The 18,657-nt window shown below is 38.0% G+C and overlaps 1 protein-coding gene across 1 annotated transcript in view; it reads right to left on the reverse strand.

Annotated features, from left to right (window-relative positions):
• Nucleotides 1-2,669: 2,669 nt before the first annotated feature.
• HAPLN1 (hyaluronan and proteoglycan link protein 1) overlaps nucleotides 2,670-18,657 on the reverse strand; it is a 73,630-nt gene continuing 57,642 nt past the window's right edge. Inside the window, exons 3-5 of the mRNA XM_047774474.1 lie at nucleotides 12,794-13,165; nucleotides 5,077-5,379; nucleotides 2,670-3,108 (exon numbers count right to left, since the gene is read on the reverse strand). Of these exons, the coding sequence (XP_047630430.1) occupies nucleotides 2,819-3,108; nucleotides 5,077-5,379; nucleotides 12,794-13,165 (965 nt within the window). The 3' untranslated portion in view covers nucleotides 2,670-2,818. The remainder of the gene's footprint in view (nucleotides 3,109-5,076; nucleotides 5,380-12,793; nucleotides 13,166-18,657) is intronic.

Below are 18,657 nucleotides of genomic sequence, written 5' to 3' on the forward strand. Positions count from 1 at the left end.
ACCATATTTGACTAGAAATTACTGTGATAAAATATGGCAGCAATCATTAAAAGATGGCTTCCAGTGTTAAGGTGACTAACTTGTTTTCATTCCTGTGCTATCTTTTATATGATTCATTTCTTTTTGCTTAGGTTTCCACATGTTGGTGTGTTAGTGAAATATGCAGATGTACTTTGTTCCTTAAATGGGCCAAGTGTTATTAGGGACAGAATGATCAGAACAGAACAAGATTTCCTAACTTAAGACTCCCATCTCATCCCTCTGCTATTCTTGGTAACCAAGCCTGAGGAGCAATTTCTGAACTAGCCAGTGTTGTACTGACTTTCTGTTAGGAATTGTGTTAGGCCAACCTTTCTTTTTCAAACGTGCTCAGTGAGCAATCTTGAGGAATGAAATAGGAAAAGTAGATATTTGGTGAAAAATTGCAAAAGAAGAACATTAAAAAGAAATCCTTATTCAAGGAGAAGTCCAAAAGAGTATGGGAATTCTGATCTTTTTGGGGAAGTCAGAAGATAAAAATTCTGCCCAGCAGTATTCATTCTATTAAGATATATATATATATATATTTTTTTGTTTGTTTGTTTAACAAGCGTGGAAAAATGGTGTGCAGTCAGTATAGATTTTTATCAGCTAACAGTCATTCCAGAGATTTTTGATCAGCACCAATTCCTATACTAGTAAGTATTCAAAAGTTAAGAAATGCTCCTATGCTTAATATTATAAAGGTAGAGTTCTGCAGCAGTAACTGAAAATTATATATCTGATTCAATAGAAATTTGTTTCCACTTGCAATTCCAATAATATTCTTGTAACGTGGGTAGTAATCATTCAAGTATGGGCTTCCTCCGATGACCTAACCCCCATATTTAAGGTACTAGAGTCACTATTTTGGAGATAGTTCCTCTTTAAATAATATTTTCATTTTATCCTATACCGTTTAGGTATTTTTAATTTAGAAATTTGAGTTCTATTTGTATCATCAGTGTTTGAGTTAACTCTCACAATCTCTTTGGATTTATATTTTTGAAGTTTGCATATATATCCAACCTAGTGTAAAAATGTGCATGCATACATTCTCCTCTTTTAATATTAAAGCATCTGAAAATTTATAGATATGCTTTTGATAAAAGAGAAAATATACTTTAATTTACAGTATTCTGTCTAAATAATGTATGAATATAGTTATGGTTTCATGGACTTCCAATTGTTCTATACTTTCCACACACATAACTCTACATTTTATAGAGTGAATTTATTAGAGTTATTACAGAGCTTTGAATGCAACCACAATCAATTCAGGAAACAGATTTATTTGCTCATGTTCATGGGAGGAAAATCTACATAAAAACATTCATGAAAGCATACCAGCTATGTCATACTTGGATTATTATACTAAATCCCATTTATTAGAACTCATTGTGAAACAATGGGAAACCATGAAATGTAATTTGAATACAAATATTGGTCCCTGTGGGGTCTCAACAGTCATAAAAATATAAGAAAACCGAGCTTTATTTAAGAGTGAAGCTGCTAATGGGGAAAGTTGTTTTTTCTGAAGCTGGTCTTACCTTGCTTTTAAAACCCTGAAGATTTTAGTGTAAACTCTTTGATGACAGCTTCAGCATTTCATTTAAGCCTAATGATGATCAGCAAGGAAAGTGGCATAACTGACCACATTTTCTATATGGAGAAAGGTTTAAAACTACTTTGTTGACTTTTTTCCCCAAACACAGGCACTAGTTGGGCTTTCTAGTTTGTATACAAACAGGAATAATAAGAATTTTGAAAGTTGGGTTCTTATTTCTTGGTGAGGCAAGTGTATAGTTATTCATTCTTTTTATGATTTAAATTTTTTCACGTAATTGTAAATAAGAAGGAAATATTAAATACTTTAAAGTTATTTAATAGGACAATAACATTTCATAGGCTAATGTAAAATCAAGCTGCTAAATTTTACAATTTTTCTGTCCAGCAGTTTATCTATATAACTGCCCTGAGTAAATGCTAAATGCTGCTTAGCAAATGACCCTTAGAATTTAAATAGAACTCAGTAAAGCTACTCAAAAGATAAAACAATGCTTCTCAGGCCTGTGTAATTTTAATTAGAAGAAGGTAGGAATCTCTCATTGGTTAAATATTATTGGCTTATTTTAGTTTCATGCTTTGTATAAATGGGGTCATTAAGAGGTTTTGACTGTGCTTGTTATTAATGCATTGGAGTCCATATGAATTTTTGTTTGTTTTTTGGTCAAAAAGGCAGGATTTTAAAGAGAAAAATATTCTATTGGAGACTTGAAAGATTAACTTTTAGAAAAGTGTAGATTGTTCCCTTGTGAAACTAAGTTTTGTGCCACCTCTCACAATCTCAGTTTATGTAAAGAAGCCTGTATTTCAAATCTGCTGCTCAAATTTGCTTATTATCATGCATTTCAAAATTGTACAAATGTGTAAAACTTGTGCTTGTGGCAGCTGCTGCTCTGAGTAGCTTTACTTTCCTGCATTTAATCCTAGCGATCCTCAAGCTATATTGCATGCCCCGCTCATGAAAGGATACTTGGTTGGGGTGATGTAGCCTAAACGGTTTGGCTCTAAAGCCTCCTTATGTCATGTTTCCCTTAAAATTATATTAATTTATAATATATATTGAATGATAGCTTTACAAAAACAAATTAATGAATTGGTCTTTATGAAAATGACTCTTTACAGTAAGTAAAAAAGGGTTCATCACAGTTTTGGTAACTTGCATGAGTTCATATTGAAAAAGAAACCTTTCACATGTTCTTAATGACTTTAAAACTGCCGTGCTCTAGGGGCACGCTCAGTTGTATGCTCTGAAGCAGTAGACACCATACAGCTTATGCTTTTTGTCTGGGAAACCCACAAAGCGCACTGCAGCCTCCGTTGGACTGCAGCGCCTTCTTGGCCTAGAGATGGGGTAGCGGACGCTGCCGTCCGCCAGCCAGCCCGCATCGCAGCGGTCATATCCCAGAAGTTTCCAGGCAGCGAATATCTGGCCCACTTTTGCAATCTGAGCACCATCATTGAGACAAGCCTGCACCGCCTCATCGTAGGTCAGCTTGGTGGGGTGGATCAGGTAGTAAAACCGGCCTGCAGAGGAAAGGAGAGATGGTCAGTGGGCCTGTCCATGGCTGAGCCCCACAGAGGAGGATGAAGCCCCGAACAGAAGCTTTTCTCCACAAAGGGGGATGCAGAGCAGTATCTGTAAAGCTCCTGGAATGTAGGACTGTCAGTGAAAGAGAGTGACCCTAGGTCTCTCTCCCTAAATTAGTTTTTTCCTTACCCCTTAATATGTGTTCAGACATGCCCTTTTAGAGCTGGGTAAAAAAAAAAAAAAAAAGAAAAGGGAAATGACAGATGCGGTTTCTCTTAGCTAATTAGTGGCTAAAAGGGCCCTTCTGTGGCACTAGAGAAGGCTGAATTCCATGTTAAAAGCAAGAGCTATTTAAATTCTAGCTGTAGCAAGACTGAACCCAGCACAAGTTTCTGGAGAGGCAGAATTTGAATGTGAAAGGATCAAAACACATTCCTGACAGAAAAGTCCATTTAACAAAAAAATCAAAAGCCCTCAAGTCCTTTTCATTACAGGTATCAATAAGACATTATTCTTACTCAAAGACTACAGTATGAGAATGCAAAACATACAGGAAGTCACTTGCCATAAATAATACGGACTCAGAATGTGAACCCAAGTCTGTTCACTCACTGTTTATTTTCTGCCAGCTTCCTCTGTGGGAGCTCTGACACCTGACGGTTTCCGGATTTCACAAAAAAGAGCGAGTTAGTCTCAGCCACATATGGACTAATGTTAATGACTGAGATTCCTTCAGTTCATATTAAATGTGCATAAAATGTATATGATAGGACATCAACTGACTGAAGTGATGCATACCCATCAGCGAAAGATTTTCTCAGACTTTTAGTTTCAGGTAGAATAGAATCAGACTCTCTTAACCTGACTGTACATTGTAATGTGTTATCACTCTGTCCCTCATTAAATATAGACTATTAGACTACATAGACTATTAAATATAGACTATTAAATATGGACCATTGAAGCCTAAATTAATGCCAGTTCTTTCTAGACTAAGAGGATGGGATTTGGAGAAAGAGTAGAGGTCACTGGAACAGTAGAGGTCTCAGACATGGCTGAGATCTGGTATTGCTGCGGTTGTGGTATAGGCTAGCAGCTGTAGCTCCAGTTCAACCTCTAGCCTGGGAACCTCCATATGGTGCCGGTGTGGCCCTAAAAAGCAAAAAAAAAAAAAAAATCCTATCAGGTAGTTGCAACAAAGGCCATACAGCCCAAAAAGCCATAAATTACTGTCTGACCCTTTACAGAAAGTTTGTGATCCCTGATCCCTTGTTTTTTCCCCAGGGCAAGACACCAGACCTAAAACACAAAATAGTGGGGCCAAGGCTTGCCTCATCGGCACAGTAACACAAGGCCTCACTCTTCATTTAATGCTCTGCTATCGTCATTTTAAAATTCTTAATTTTTGAACAAGGTGCCCATATTTTCATTTTGCACCAGGTTCCACACATTGCATAACTGGTTCTGGATGGAGCAAGATAGGGTTGGGATCTCTCCCTTCTGTTTTTGCCTCCAGTGCTATTTCTACTTAATTTTCTTGCAAAGCTCTCTTTATCCTGAGCTTTCTGTTTATCCCAAGCTTTGGCGATCATCTGTGAATAAACTGACATTGTAATTGAGAGAAGGAGAGAAGCCATCCTTATTTCAATGGAGAGATCTATATCTCATGGAGGGCACATGATGGCAGCAGCATCTTGGGCAGGAAGAAAAAGACTCCCTGCAACATGACAGTCAAACTGTTTCATAATAACAGTTGGATGCAATAAAACCTAAGGATGATGGAAATATGTACTTTTGCTCGATGTCTCTGGATTTTTAAAAATTATGACATTGAAGAACTTCTTACATCTGGAGCAACACTTCAAAGCTTTTTTTTAAGTAGATAAGATTAAAAGTTTAATGTCGTATCTTAGTACGTATTGGTCTGTGGGATAGGAAACGAGGCAGTGTGGTTAATATCTTACCATTGAAGTTGGATGTAAAACAGAAAACATCATATCTGCTTTTATCTTTGTCCCAAAACCCGTAGTTCCTGACGCCGGGCACTGTGTTCTGGCCTCCACAGGGTTCTCTCGGTTTTGTGATGGGATATTGCACAGACCCATCACTGAGCCAGCCAGCATTGCACCAGTCCAGCCCACCCCGCCAGGCATCATACAGCTGGTCGAAGGAGGCAATCACAGCATCCTGGTCCAGACAAGCCTGCTGTGCTTCATGAAAATTGAGGTTGTAGCGCCCCAGTCGTGGAAAATAGGGGAATACCACACCTGGCCAAGGGAGAAGGCAAGGAATTGTTAGTGGCACAAAAAGTAAGAACTGTAAGCAGATCCCACTTGATGGGGAAAGATATAGTAGGCTCTCCATCAGATGAAGTAGCAGTTTTTGTTCAACTTAGTTGTTTTCTCATGGTCCCATTTCTTTTCAAAGAACCTCTCAGCTCTGAGCATCTCACAATTAGCCATGCTTTCTGGGAACTTCAGAGATTTACCTCTTTTGCTAATAGCTCAGCTCAAGCCTCACAATTCTCCTTTTTGGAACGATTCATCCACAGATTATAGTTTCCATGTAGTCCTCCCTGAGAATCTACCTTCTGCCCATCTAACAAAAACCTAGTAAAGCAGTCTTATTTCACACGAATAAGCTAGTTTTTTATAGCGAAGCACCTCCATAAAAAGCACTGTGGGCTCTCTTCCCTGTTTGAACTTTTGTAGCTCTTACTCTTACTTTTTTCTATACTTGAACAGTGCAATGAAAATAAGGGCTTTCATTTTTAAATATCTCCAATACTGTTTTTCAGCTTCCATATTCATAGATTGCAAACTGAAACTAAGCTTTTAAAAACATGTTTATTGTAAATAGAAAAAGAAAAGCCTCCTGACGGTTGTCTTGTTCAAAGTAGGTACAAAATGCATGTCTGCTGATTAAGTAAAGCCCAAGAATTAAAATTAAGTAATTTAGAGGACAGAAACCCTCAGTAACTGTAAACTTTGTGTCTTGGCACTTGACTTTGGGAAGCTGCAACAGCTTTCCAAAGTCTTTCTTTTGGTCAAATAATCATGGGAGGTGATAGAGCTTTCTCACGGCTTCTGCAGCTTCTTTAAAGGATAAGGGTTACATCATGAGAAAGCAAAATGGTATCATTTTGTTGGACTTAATGAAGGACCACAGCATCAAAATGTCTCCCCTACTGTTGCTAAAGGACAATTTCAAGTGATTATTCAAGGCTTTGCCTTGGGTTTTTTTTTAATATTATTAGAAATAATTCATATTTTATGTGGAATGTAAGAATTGTCCGACTGACACAGTAATTTGGTGGATTTTACCAAATGGGCTCCTTTATGAGTCTGCAGACCCTATTCAAGACAGATGCACAATTCGCGAAGAGTATAACCAGTACACAGGAAATGTTTTCCTTTATAAATTGTCTTGGAAGACTCTACGAGAAGAAATTTCAATAGCCTAAATCAAGTCGCGTCCACTGAAGGCCTCTGCAGGACACATTTGTCCCCCAGGGGCAGTCCAGCTGGCACTGTCCACTAGAGGCAGAGATCCAGGAAGGCTTCCTGATCCCATCCTGCCTTCTCAGGTTCTTGGCTGAGGGATCTGTACACTGAATCAGAGCCAGAAGTAGGGAGGAAAAGACTCTCTGGGTTGTCTTTGCCCCCCTGCGTGATGGAGTGGGGGTGGGGAAAGCCTAGAGAAAGCTCCTTCTAAGAAGGACAGGGTGCCCGGGCATCCAGCTAAGGACCCAGTCAGCGCTGGGAAGGAGCTGCTGTAGTGCCTCCTGTCCCTCAAGCCTTCATCCTCTTGCTATAGCACCCCCAGGAAAGCTGATGAAAAGGAAAATATTTAATTTATCCAGTAGAGATTTCTTTGGCAGCTAGACCTTATGTGAGAGAAAAATCACAAAGTATCTAAACCTAAATTCAACTCTTCAGGTTGAATTCCATTTCCCAAATGGCTCAAGATGGTAACAGCAGAGTATGTAGGATATTTTATACTCATTTTAAAGACCTAAAGACTGCCTTTGGTGGACTCCCATAGGTACTGGGAAAAGTTTTTCTCTAGTAATTTGTCCTTGATCAACCATTGAGTTATGTTTGATTCAGTTCCAAATCCAGTGTAATGTATTTTTGAGTTCCTTTCAAGTTTAACATAATTTTATGCAACATTTCTCAAAGTGAAACCCTATATTAAAATTTCACTCTTTTTCAATTGTAAGAATAAATGGTCAACTTATAGTAACTCAAAAGATTTACTTAGCATATTTTAATAAATGTTTGATGATGCTGGACAGAACACATTTCAAGTAAATCAAGATCAAGTTCTATGTCTCCACCAGTGTTTTAAAAGTTTCACTGCATTGTACACATTTGGTACACACATTTCAACAATCAGATGTTTTGTACAAGTAGGGGCATTTCTGGAACTACATGTTTGTTAGTATTTATTTACTTATTTTACTTCCAGCTAGTTAAGATTTCAACATCTAAGACCATAATTGCAGAAACCTTCTTGGCTCTGTGGAAAACTATGCAATTCCTACAGCTGAATTATGGAACAAATGGTGATTGCTTTCATCTGGCATTACAAAAATAAGAAAACAAGCTTTCATGGGTGAGAAATAAGGGTATTATTATTTTCCAAGTATGATTATTTTATATTTATATGTCAAAATGTAATCAAAAGCTCTTTACTTTTCCATGAAGGGCTGGTATGCATCACTACCAAGGGGATTAATTAAGGCTGATATATCACACCACAGTATCAAATGATGTGAGTAGTGAATCGAAATATGTTTTAAAAACACATTTTTTAAGACTTTTAATTGCATAGTCCAATTTATCCTAGTTGTTGGAAAATATTAATCTGTCAGACATGGAAAGTATTTTTTTTTTTTTGGCCATACCCATGGCGTATGGAAGTTCTCGGGCTGGGGATAAAACCTGCAGCACAGTAGTGACCCACGCCACTGCAGTGACAATGCCAGATCCTTAACCCACTGCCCCACAGGGAACTCTGAGGTTTTCATGTCATGGTACATATAAAACTAAAGGAAAGTTCAATCATTCCATAAAATAAATATTTTTAGTAATAAAGATAATGTAGCCCAAATTTACCTTCCTCAGTGCCTTTCATGGTGCCTCTCAGTACTATGGACATATCTAAAATTAGTTCTCTGTTTCTCAAGTTCTCAGACTGTATTTTTGTGTATTTGGCCCTATTTTCATCAATGGAAGACCAATACAGTGGAAGATTAGAAGAACGAATACCATGTTTTTCATATCTATATCTTCATATCTTCATATCTTGCTGTGTTCATATAAGGCTTTCCTCTGGCTAGGTTCTATTTCTATAGTATGGGTAATTAGTAGTAATCAGAGGGCTTTACTCTAGTCAAGATTCTATATATTAAAAAATTGCATTTCCAGAGTTAATTCTAACTCAGTCTTTCAAAAGAGTTTATAATTTTTTTATCAGTGTTATTTGAAAAACAATTCTTAAATCACAACTGAGAGCAAGGCATTGTGCTCAGTATTCTAAGATACCTTGAGTTTGTGGTGTGGCCTCTTCCTGAAAAGAGCCTATGATTACACACACACACACACACACACACACACACGCACACACACACGCACGTATCTGAATCCAAGACAGAATAAAATCTTATATATACAAACCATACACTATTGGCATCTTAAGGAAGAACGATCTTTTTCCTAATTGGAAAAATTCTTTGAAGGACATAGTATTTAATCTGGTATTAAAGGGCCAATATGATTAAAGACATTGTACAATTACAGTTAGAAAGGCAACTTAATCATGACATTTAAAATGATAGGCTTGGAGTTCCCATATCATGGCTTAGCAGTGACTAGTATCAGTAAGGATTCGGCTTCTATCCCTGCCCTTGCTCAGTGGGTTAACGATCCGGCGTTGCCGTGAGCTGTGGTGTAGGTTGCAGACGCGGCTCGGATCCCGCGTTGCTGTGGCTGTGGCCTAGTCCGGCGGCTACAGCTCTGATTCAACCCCTAGCCTGGGAACCTCCATATGCCTTGGACTGCAGCCCTAAAAAGACAAAAAAAAAAAAAAAGATAGGCTTCCCTGGTCTTATATATGCATGTTATAAGATTGACAAGGAGCTTGAATGGAACTTGCCTGACTGGTAGATGGTTTCATGTAAGGATGTAATTGATAATGAAAAAAAGTCACAACCTGGAATAAGAGCTAATAAATGGTAACCACAAGGTATTTCTCATGCTGCATGGGGTTTATTATAGCCTTCAAACTCTAATGTAGATAACTGCTGCACCTGGAGAATCCATCCCAGACTGTGTGGAAATTATCCAGTTCCTCACAATGCCCATCCTTAGATTAGCGGTCAATATTTCTCAGACTTTATTTTATAATGGTACTGTGGCTATCTTCCAAAATTTTGTAATTTTATTTTAAAATATAATTCGTATCTCATGTTGAAGTATATACAGATAAAATCCTGAGTTTTTCTTGAAGATTATTCAGTGACAATAGGTGTGAATAAAGCAAAATAAGATATAATTGGCTATGTCATGACATTTTTTGAGGCTGAATGATGATGTATGGAGATTCATTACACTAGTTTTTCTACTTTTCCAAGTGTTTAAAATTTGTTGTAATCAAAGTTAAAAATTTTTATCCCATCCTATTGCCAAGCTGAGCCTTAAAGCAGTCAAGCTGGATGCTAGCTGTAGCATCCGTTGTTCACATTTGGGCCTTTGAAGAGTTCCTCCCTGCTAGCTGTGATGCTGTCTTTCCTGCTTTGTCATGTTCTCTATCCTTGGAAAGAACCAGGTCCCCCTTTTGTGGTCCAACTCAAGTGTCTCTTCCTCTAGCATGCTTTCAACAGTCCCTCCATTGCGTGCAGACTCTTGTATTTGAAAGTATAAATTTATTGTAGCAAACCTGACTCACCTATAAACTATTTACTGAGTGTCGACTTTGTTTTTGGCATTTGACTGCATTCAAGTAGATCCTATTTAGCACGTGAAGACAATTTTGCAAATATTTACAAAATGAAATGTGATTGGCATTATAATGGAAATCTGTATACAGTGTTCTTAGAACATCATAGCTGGCGGAGAAGGGAGAGCTCAGGGTAGAGTTGGTCTTTGCTTTTATTCTTAAAGGATTGTTATTTTCTTCAGTTGTTCAGAAATGGATTCATATATGTAATATTAAATATTGAAAATGCCATTTATTTCAAGGCAGAACCTCTGGTGAATGGCTGCTTCTGCAGTACATGAGAAAGATGGAAAAATGCTCTCTGCAGTGAGGGGGATTTGAAACTGTCATGGGGACCCCAATTTATACACTATATCTAAAGGACAGTCTCTAGGTCACTTCCCAATAACGTTGGGGCCTTTAAGAATCTTCAGAAAACATCAGAAGAACTGTGGCTGCCAAACACCTCTGCCTTCCCGCAACCTCCACCCTTCTCCCCAACACACTTTCTCCTTCCTGCAACTCCCCAGATCATAGCACATAAACATCTAGGCTTCATTCACTACCCTTGGTGTCAAATGCCAGCTGTACCTCTCACTCCTAGCCGTGTTACCTTAAAAAAGGAGCTTTCCCTAAGAGTCTGCTGTTAAGGGGGATTACTGAAAGTGAGCAAAGTAAATAGCGCAATGATTAGAGCAATTTGTTTGTACCTACTTACTTTGCCCAGTCCTTACCTTATTTTAAAGTACTGACTTTAGAAAGTATCTTAGAATCCTTAATGGACTATGAGATTGCTGAATGAAAGGAATCAAGATTTGGAAGTTTTCGTTTCTCATGTTACCAAAACAACATCTGTAAAAATATTTACCAATTAAATTGGTTTCTTGGACACATTTACTTGGCTCATTTGCATTATGTGTTATATGGTAGAGAACTGTTCCAAAAAGATGGAGAATTTGGAAGGATGCAGGGACTAGAAAGGAAAAATTACTCTTCTTATGTAGTTCTCCCTCAGCATCTCTAATTGTGTCTCAAAGTCTCAGTTTGACACTAGAGTGCATTTTCCTCTATCATATGCTAAATCTCTTTTTCCAACAAAGGGAGAACTTGCTTCATGCTCAAAGCCATCAGCAAGCAGGCATCCAGTTCTAATTTAGAAATATCTTATATTCATTGTACCTATTTTCATGGTTTCTTTCTATTTCTGTCAAGTTAGACTGGTTTCTATTTATTTAAAATTTATTTTAATAAATGTAGGGAGATAACAAATATAGCATATGAATTATTTTAAGTTTAGGAAATACTGTGGGGTATAAACATAGACTTTTTTATGGAAACATAGACTTCTAGAAGAAAAAGTAACTTAACAGATAAGGTAGTTCAATTTATTATTCATAGATGAGGAAGCCAAAGTACAATAGGGATAAGTAACTTGCTCGGGTTACCAAACTTATACTGGCAGAGCTGGGACCAACAGAAGCATTTGGATATTACTAGCTCCAGGCTCTGTCCATTGCCTGATGCCCCTTTGACAAAAGAAAGTGATCCTCAATTAATATTTGAGGATTAACCATCTTCTCTAAGCCAACTACTTCTTTCATCCTGAATAATGCCAATGTTCATGGATGTTGAAGTGAATCAATAAAAACTTAAAAAGACAAGGTGATAGGCAGTCAGGAGCTGTGACTGAGAGAGACAAGGCCACAAAAATGTACTTTGCAGCATTGTGCAATGTATCAGATACATAAAGCTCAAAATCCTCATGCATGTGCTGGTACTCTGTGGGATTCAGAGGGTGAGATCTTCAGTGATGTGCTAGTGCACCAAATAGATATTTTTCCCAAAGCTGCAAATCTGTCCTAGAATGTGGAAGGAGCTTCTAGTAAACATACACTTACAGTTTATGTGCATAAGGAAGGACAGTGTTCTATTAAGGAGTCAAACTCCATCCTTCAATGTAAAGTAACACTGAGATTCATGAATGTCTTGAGACACATGAGAAACTAAGGAGTTTCCCACCTGTGGAGTATAGAGGGTAGACTTTGGGCAGAGGGGAAACAAGATGGCATGGACACATTTTATTGTTTAGATTTATATGCATTTTGGTCTTTGAACCCACATATTTAAGAAATAAAACTTCCTTCAAAATACCTTGACCATTTGGTAATCAATTTCTAAGAGACTCTGGACTATTTTTAAAAATTACTTCTTTGTAAGAATATTTACATAAATCTAGAGGTTACTTTTTTGTTAAATTAAATTTTCACAGTTATTTTACAGAATAAAATTAAATGTATTTTAATTAGCAGATGTCCTTCACAAAACTTGCCATTATTTTGAATCAGATAATTTTAGAACCATCATAAAAAAAGCCTCCACTATGAATCTCCTAATAACTGTGTAATGAGATTTAAATTTTGAATGGCATAAGGCAGTTTTTGAATATTGTTAATTTAGTTCCACTGCACGTTTCTACTTCCAATAGCTTCGATTTTGCATATAGCCATTGTGTGCACATTTCAAATATGAGAGCTGGAATCGTTCAGTGCAAAATACAAAAGAACAGGAAAACATGCTTTATGTGGACTTTTGGTTTAGCACATCAGCACTATGATAACCAGTAGATATTACGTGTCATGAAAAAAAAAAAGCAATGATTAATTATCATTTCTAATTTTAACATGATTTACAGATACGTACCTTGTAAATCTAATGCTACCACAGCTGTATCATCTTCTAATCCTTCAATCACCTCACACTTATATCTCCCATAATCTTCCAGGGTAAGGTCTGTGATCACCAGAGAAGCGTCATTATCACTGCCTCCTTTCAGAAACACTCTACCGTGGTAGCCTCCATAGGTTTTCTTGTGGTATCCCATGGAAACAAAAACGTCCACTTCCTTGAGGTAATCTGAAGTTAGCTTGGTCCACTTAATTCGGATTTTATGGGTTCCTGAGCCAAATGCTGTAGGGTCTCGGAAAAATTTACACGGCAGTGTAACATTGCCACCTCGGTGTGAGAACACCTTGGCTTGTTCTGCTTCCACGAGTAGACGGGGGCCATTTTCTGCTGTAATTAAAAAGAAAAAAGAATGATTCATGCTTTTAGACTTTTTTATAAAATGAAACATGCCATGTACACAGGGTACCTGACAAAGAGTAGCAAGGAGTGATAAACTTTTCTTCATGATTGAACAGTGACCGCCTGTGATCACATGGCACCTCTGGTACCTCAAGGGCATCTACAAGGTAGTCGTGTCTTTCAAGCCACTGAAAAAAGGAGGGATGTGCCTTATAATCCATGTGAGACACTGGCTATAAGACTCCGTAGTCATGTGAAGTTTTAAGATTTCACCATAAACTCTATTTTCTTCTACATTTAAATATCACAATTATAGAAACAAGACTAAGAGAACTGAGAAGAACCATGACTATTTCATCAATATAAACCAAAAAAATTCAAGCTAGGTAAACTGATCTCTTCCCAGCTGAGCTTTCTAATACCATAAGTCTGTATTGAAATCTGTCCTCAAAACTTGAATGTTAAAAGTGTATCCAAAGTCACACTTATTTCCTAATTCACCAAATAATTATCTGTGTATCTCCTTAAACTTCTTTTCCACTGCCCTCCTTGCTTTCCCACTTTCTGCTGTGCCTTGTGTCGCAGAATCTTACCGCTTTATGTCTACCTTGCCTTGCCTTGCCCTTTCATTTCCCTCCTCCCTTCTCCAAGGACTTTATTGCCTTCCTGAGAGCACTGTGATATTCCTGGCCTGCCAAGTCAGCAGGGCCACTAGGCTCTGGCAAGCCAGCTGTTATTTTCAGATCTTGGCTTTCCCTGGGGCTTCCCCTGGTTCGCTCGTTGTGCTTTTGACCTTGATGAGGTCTTTTGAGGATGTGCAAGCTTTGAAAATGAGAAAGTGATATGGGAACTTCTGGATGCACACAACTTCTCATCCACACACGGCTTTCTAAGGCTGCCAAGGCTGCCTTTCAAGCAGCTTTTTGTGCTTCACACCCAAGGTCCTGAATAAACCTTGGTCACGAATCATTGAAGGTTCACAGGTCATCAGGAAGAGGAGCCAGTCAGCTCCAGACAGACCTCACAACTTAGTTATTTAATGGCATACATAGGATTCGGATTTTGAAGTGTCCAAGAATAGATGGAGTAGTTATATTTTTATAAAATTAATATTACAAAATGAACTTATTTATGTAAGCCCCAATCCTCAGAAACTGAAAAGTTTAACCATTTTTAAAGACATCAGTGCCCCCACTTTGAATAGATCATAAGATGAGAGGATAAGGGCTTAATTAAAATGAGTAACTAATCCAGCTCATTAGGAATTTCCTTTAGAGTCTATCTTCTTATTTAGGACCATAGAATTGTAAGACATAAAAGGTAAATCTATCCAACTCTATGCTACATATAATATGCCCCGTGCAATATCCCCCATAATCAAACCCATGTTCTACCTAAATATTTCTAGTGTCTTCTTTCTGGGAGGAGGAAGAGGTGCTGTTGACAAAATCTGCTCAGTGATGCCCGAGTCCCCAGGGAACATCCCTCTGCACAGCGCCTTGGGAGGACGCCTTGTAGCTGGGCCTTCCCAGCCTGGGCCTTGACTTTAGACCTGACCCAAGAGTTCTAAGAGGTTACGGTTTCATGATTCTCTCAAGCATTTTTACTTCCAAGACAAAACTAATGTGCAAATGTCCTGGGCTAAGGGGATCCTACATTAGTTAGGAACAAGGGCTTTGATGTGATAGAGACCTAGCTTTAACCTCACAAGGTTAGAACTTGTGCTAGCTTTGGAGCCTTGAGCAAGTTGTGTACCCCTAAGCCCCAATTTCCTTATATATGAATTAGGCAGAGTAACATCTACTATGTATAGTTAACCTAATAGATACGTAAAGCACTTGGAATAATAACGGACCCAGTGTAAGTGTACACTCACTGCTAACCTGCTATTGCATAGTTTTTTTCCCACTGTTCCTCATATATGATACTCTGATATTGAGTATAGTTTTTGACATATATTAACCTTCCATGGATCCACTGATTTATAACGTTTTGAACCATGTGGAGTAAAATAACACATAAAATGCCACCTGTGTTATGTAGGAAACTTGAAAATTATCGTGTGGTTTAGCATAATCATAAGGTTGTCCAGAATGAATATGAGGCCCGCATGTTTTTTAAATTAAAAAGTTAAAGCGAAGATCAAAACTCTTATATAAGGGACTGAGGCTTCTAATTTTTCTCTGAGGTTGACTGTAAATCATCCCATAGTATTTTAGAAGGAAAAGCTTCTGGTTTTTTTTTTTTTTTTTTCCCCAGTTAGTTATTTATACTCCAGCATTGTGTATAGATGATGTCTTGTATGGTATAATGTTGAGAACTGAATAGACACCAAAAATCCACTGGCTTCCCACAAAATAATTTTTCTAACAAGTCTACCAGAATGTATAAATTTTCACTATTCTTCTTTTTGGGGTAGCTGGGGTGTTGAGGTAATAGATGTCAGAAGGCCTGCCTGAAATTCAAACAACCCTAAGAAAGATGTGTAATGTGTAAACTTTGCATAACTGAGGACCACTAGTGTTCCTTAACTTAAATCCCCAACATGGCCTTTAGAACAGTCCTTAGTTCACTTGCTTTTAGAAGATCAGCACTGTAGATGATAGAGCACTGAGCACTGCTGGTAGGAGTGGCCTGTTGCAGAACAGGTAAGATGTGGAAAAGAGCCCTGGCCAGAGAATCAGGAGCACTTGTTCTGTTGCAGACTCTAGCAGGGCTTTGCTTTTTGAGTGACAGGTCTACGCCATAAGACCACTGAGCTTGAGATGCTTATTCTGCTTCTGATGGCAGGTTGTCAAGATAGGGATCAGCCAGGAAGCACATTAAGCTGAAAAGGGGGGAGGCCAGGGACAAGAAGCAGAAAATGGAACCGAGAATGTTGATCAAAAACTTGGCATGATCTTGCCTGGAGTCAATCTTGAATCTGATCATTAGATTCAAAAACCTGGATCCAGGAGTTCCCATTGTGGCTCAGTGGAAAGGAATCTGACTAGCATCCATGAGGATGCAGTTTCGACTCCTGGCTTTACTCAGTGGGTTAAGGATCTGGCGTTGCTGTGAGGTGAGCTGTGGTGTAGGTGTCAGATGCGGCTTGGATCTGGCATTGCTGGGGCTGTGGCATAGGCCAGCGGCTATAGCTCTAATTAGATCCCCAGTCTGGGAACCTCCATATGCTGCAGGTGTGGCCCTAAAAAGACAAGAAAGAAAAAAAAGGATCGGTTTGATATTAATATTTAAGTCAAAACTGTTCAATCTATAGGGCAGTTGTAAGGCAAATAAAATGCAAAAGATAAAAATAAACTTTGATCATTAGAATGAGTGTTTCTTGTTTTCTTTTTCTAGAATCTTTTTTTTTGTATTGAAATATAGTTGATTTACAATGTTGTGTTAATTTCTACTGTACAGCAAAGTGATTCAGTTATACACACACACACACACACATATATATATATATACTTTTAAAAAAATGCTCTTTTCCATTATGGTTTATCACAGATTGTTTTCTTTTTTAAGAAAAATATGGAAGATTAGAGAAAACTAAGCAGCATATATGTGCTTATTTTGGGAAGACTAAATGTTTTAAAAGTTCAATTTGTAAGTTACAGGAATTTCGTTATTTCTATTAGTGAGTGTCAGTGACAGTGATTTGAAAAATTTAATGCCCTTCAAAGACATCAGTTGTCTCCAGGGAAAACAGCAGGGTTTAATTATTATTTTACAAATTCTGCTGTGAAACCTAGAGGACATCATTCAGCTTCACCAAATTATGAGAGCAATGGCATGACGGAACAACTGGTCTTTGTATCAATCTGTAATTTAGATGAAGTCTTTTAAATAATAGGACAAAAACATTTGCAGAAAAACAATTTAAAAGTATAGTATTGAACTGTTACCTATTGTTCTTAATTTTATTGAAAGTATAATTATTTTTCAGGGGGTGGGCGGTTCATTGCCAAATCGAGGTGACAGAAAAAGAAAGAAAGTGCTATGGATCAAAGTTTGTCTTTTTTTTATTTATTTTTATTTTTTATTTTCCCACTGTACAGCAAGGGGGTCAGGTTATCCTTACATGTATACATTACAATTACATTTTTCCCCCACCCTTTCTTCTGTTGCAACATGAGTATCTAGACAAAGTTCTCAATGTTATTCAGCAGGATCTCCTTGTAAATCTATTCTAAGTTGTGTCTGATAAGCCCAAGCTCCCGATCCCTCCCACTCCCTCCCCCTCCCATCAGGCAGCCACAAGTCTCTTCTCCAAGTCCATGATTTTCTTTTCTGAGGAGATGTTCATTTGTGCTGGATATTAGATTCCAGTTATAAGTGATATCATATGGTATTTGTCTATTTTCTAATATCTATTTCCGATAATTTTTTTTTGGCTGCACACACATCGTATGGAAGTTCCTGGGTCAGGGATATACTCTGAGCTACAGCTGTGACCTACGCCACAGCTGTGGCAAGGCAGGATCCCTAACCCACTGCACCACAGTGAGAACTCCTCCAATAGCTTTTCATCACTCCAAACAGAAAGCTAGTTCCTCCCTTACATTCCAAACTGGCACGAAAGTGCCAGGAGACTCGCAAGCACCAGTTCCATGATGAGTCATTTGAAAAATCTGCACAAAGTTTTTAAAAAGGATCCTTATTTTCGTGGCATTCGTTATCACTTGGGTGGGTTGGGATGTGTTACGACTACACTTTGGAAGCTGTTACTTCCTTTAGGGTAGCCAAACCTGCTGGAGGGTGAGCAACCAGGATGGACTTGTATCCTTATCACTGTGCTTGCCACAGTCTACTGAAAACAATCCCTGTGTCTCCCTGCTCCACATCTTGTTAAAATGTTCCTCCAGCATCAGCATAGCCCCTGGGGTGTAGTAAGTATCCGTGACCGAAATAGACTGGTGCCGCCTAGAGTCTGCGCTCAGCTACGGCAGTAGACATGGATCCCTGCACTTGTTTTAGACCATCATACAGCTCTAAAATGAAAATGCTTTCTAAAAAACAACTAAATAAACACATTAAAGATACAGCATTTAAAAAGAATATGTAATGTCAACATTTATCTCATAGCGTGTACATGACATTTAGGTAGGATACATAATTTAGGAAAAAATTAAGTATCTTACTAATTAACCTTTAACTGTTTATAATTACAGTCAGTCCTCCATATCTGTGAGTTCCTCATTTGGGGATTCAAAGAATCAGGGATGGAAACTATTTGAAAAAAAAAAAAAAATCCCAGAAAGTTCCAAAAAGCAAAACTTGGATTTGCTGCATGCCCAGCAACTATTTACATAGCATTTACATTGTATTTACAACTATTTACATAACATTTACATTGTTTTAGGTATTATAAGTTATCTGGAGATATTTAAAGTAAGGGGAGGTTGCTTGTAGGTTATGTGCAAATACTGTGACATTTTATATAGGGATTTGAGCATCTGAGGAGTCTAGAATCCGAGGGTGGTCCTGGAACC

The sequence above is a fragment of the Phacochoerus africanus genome, chromosome 4 (assembly GCF_016906955.1).
Source record: "Phacochoerus africanus isolate WHEZ1 chromosome 4, ROS_Pafr_v1, whole genome shotgun sequence".
NCBI lineage: Eukaryota > Metazoa > Chordata > Mammalia > Artiodactyla > Suidae > Phacochoerus > Phacochoerus africanus.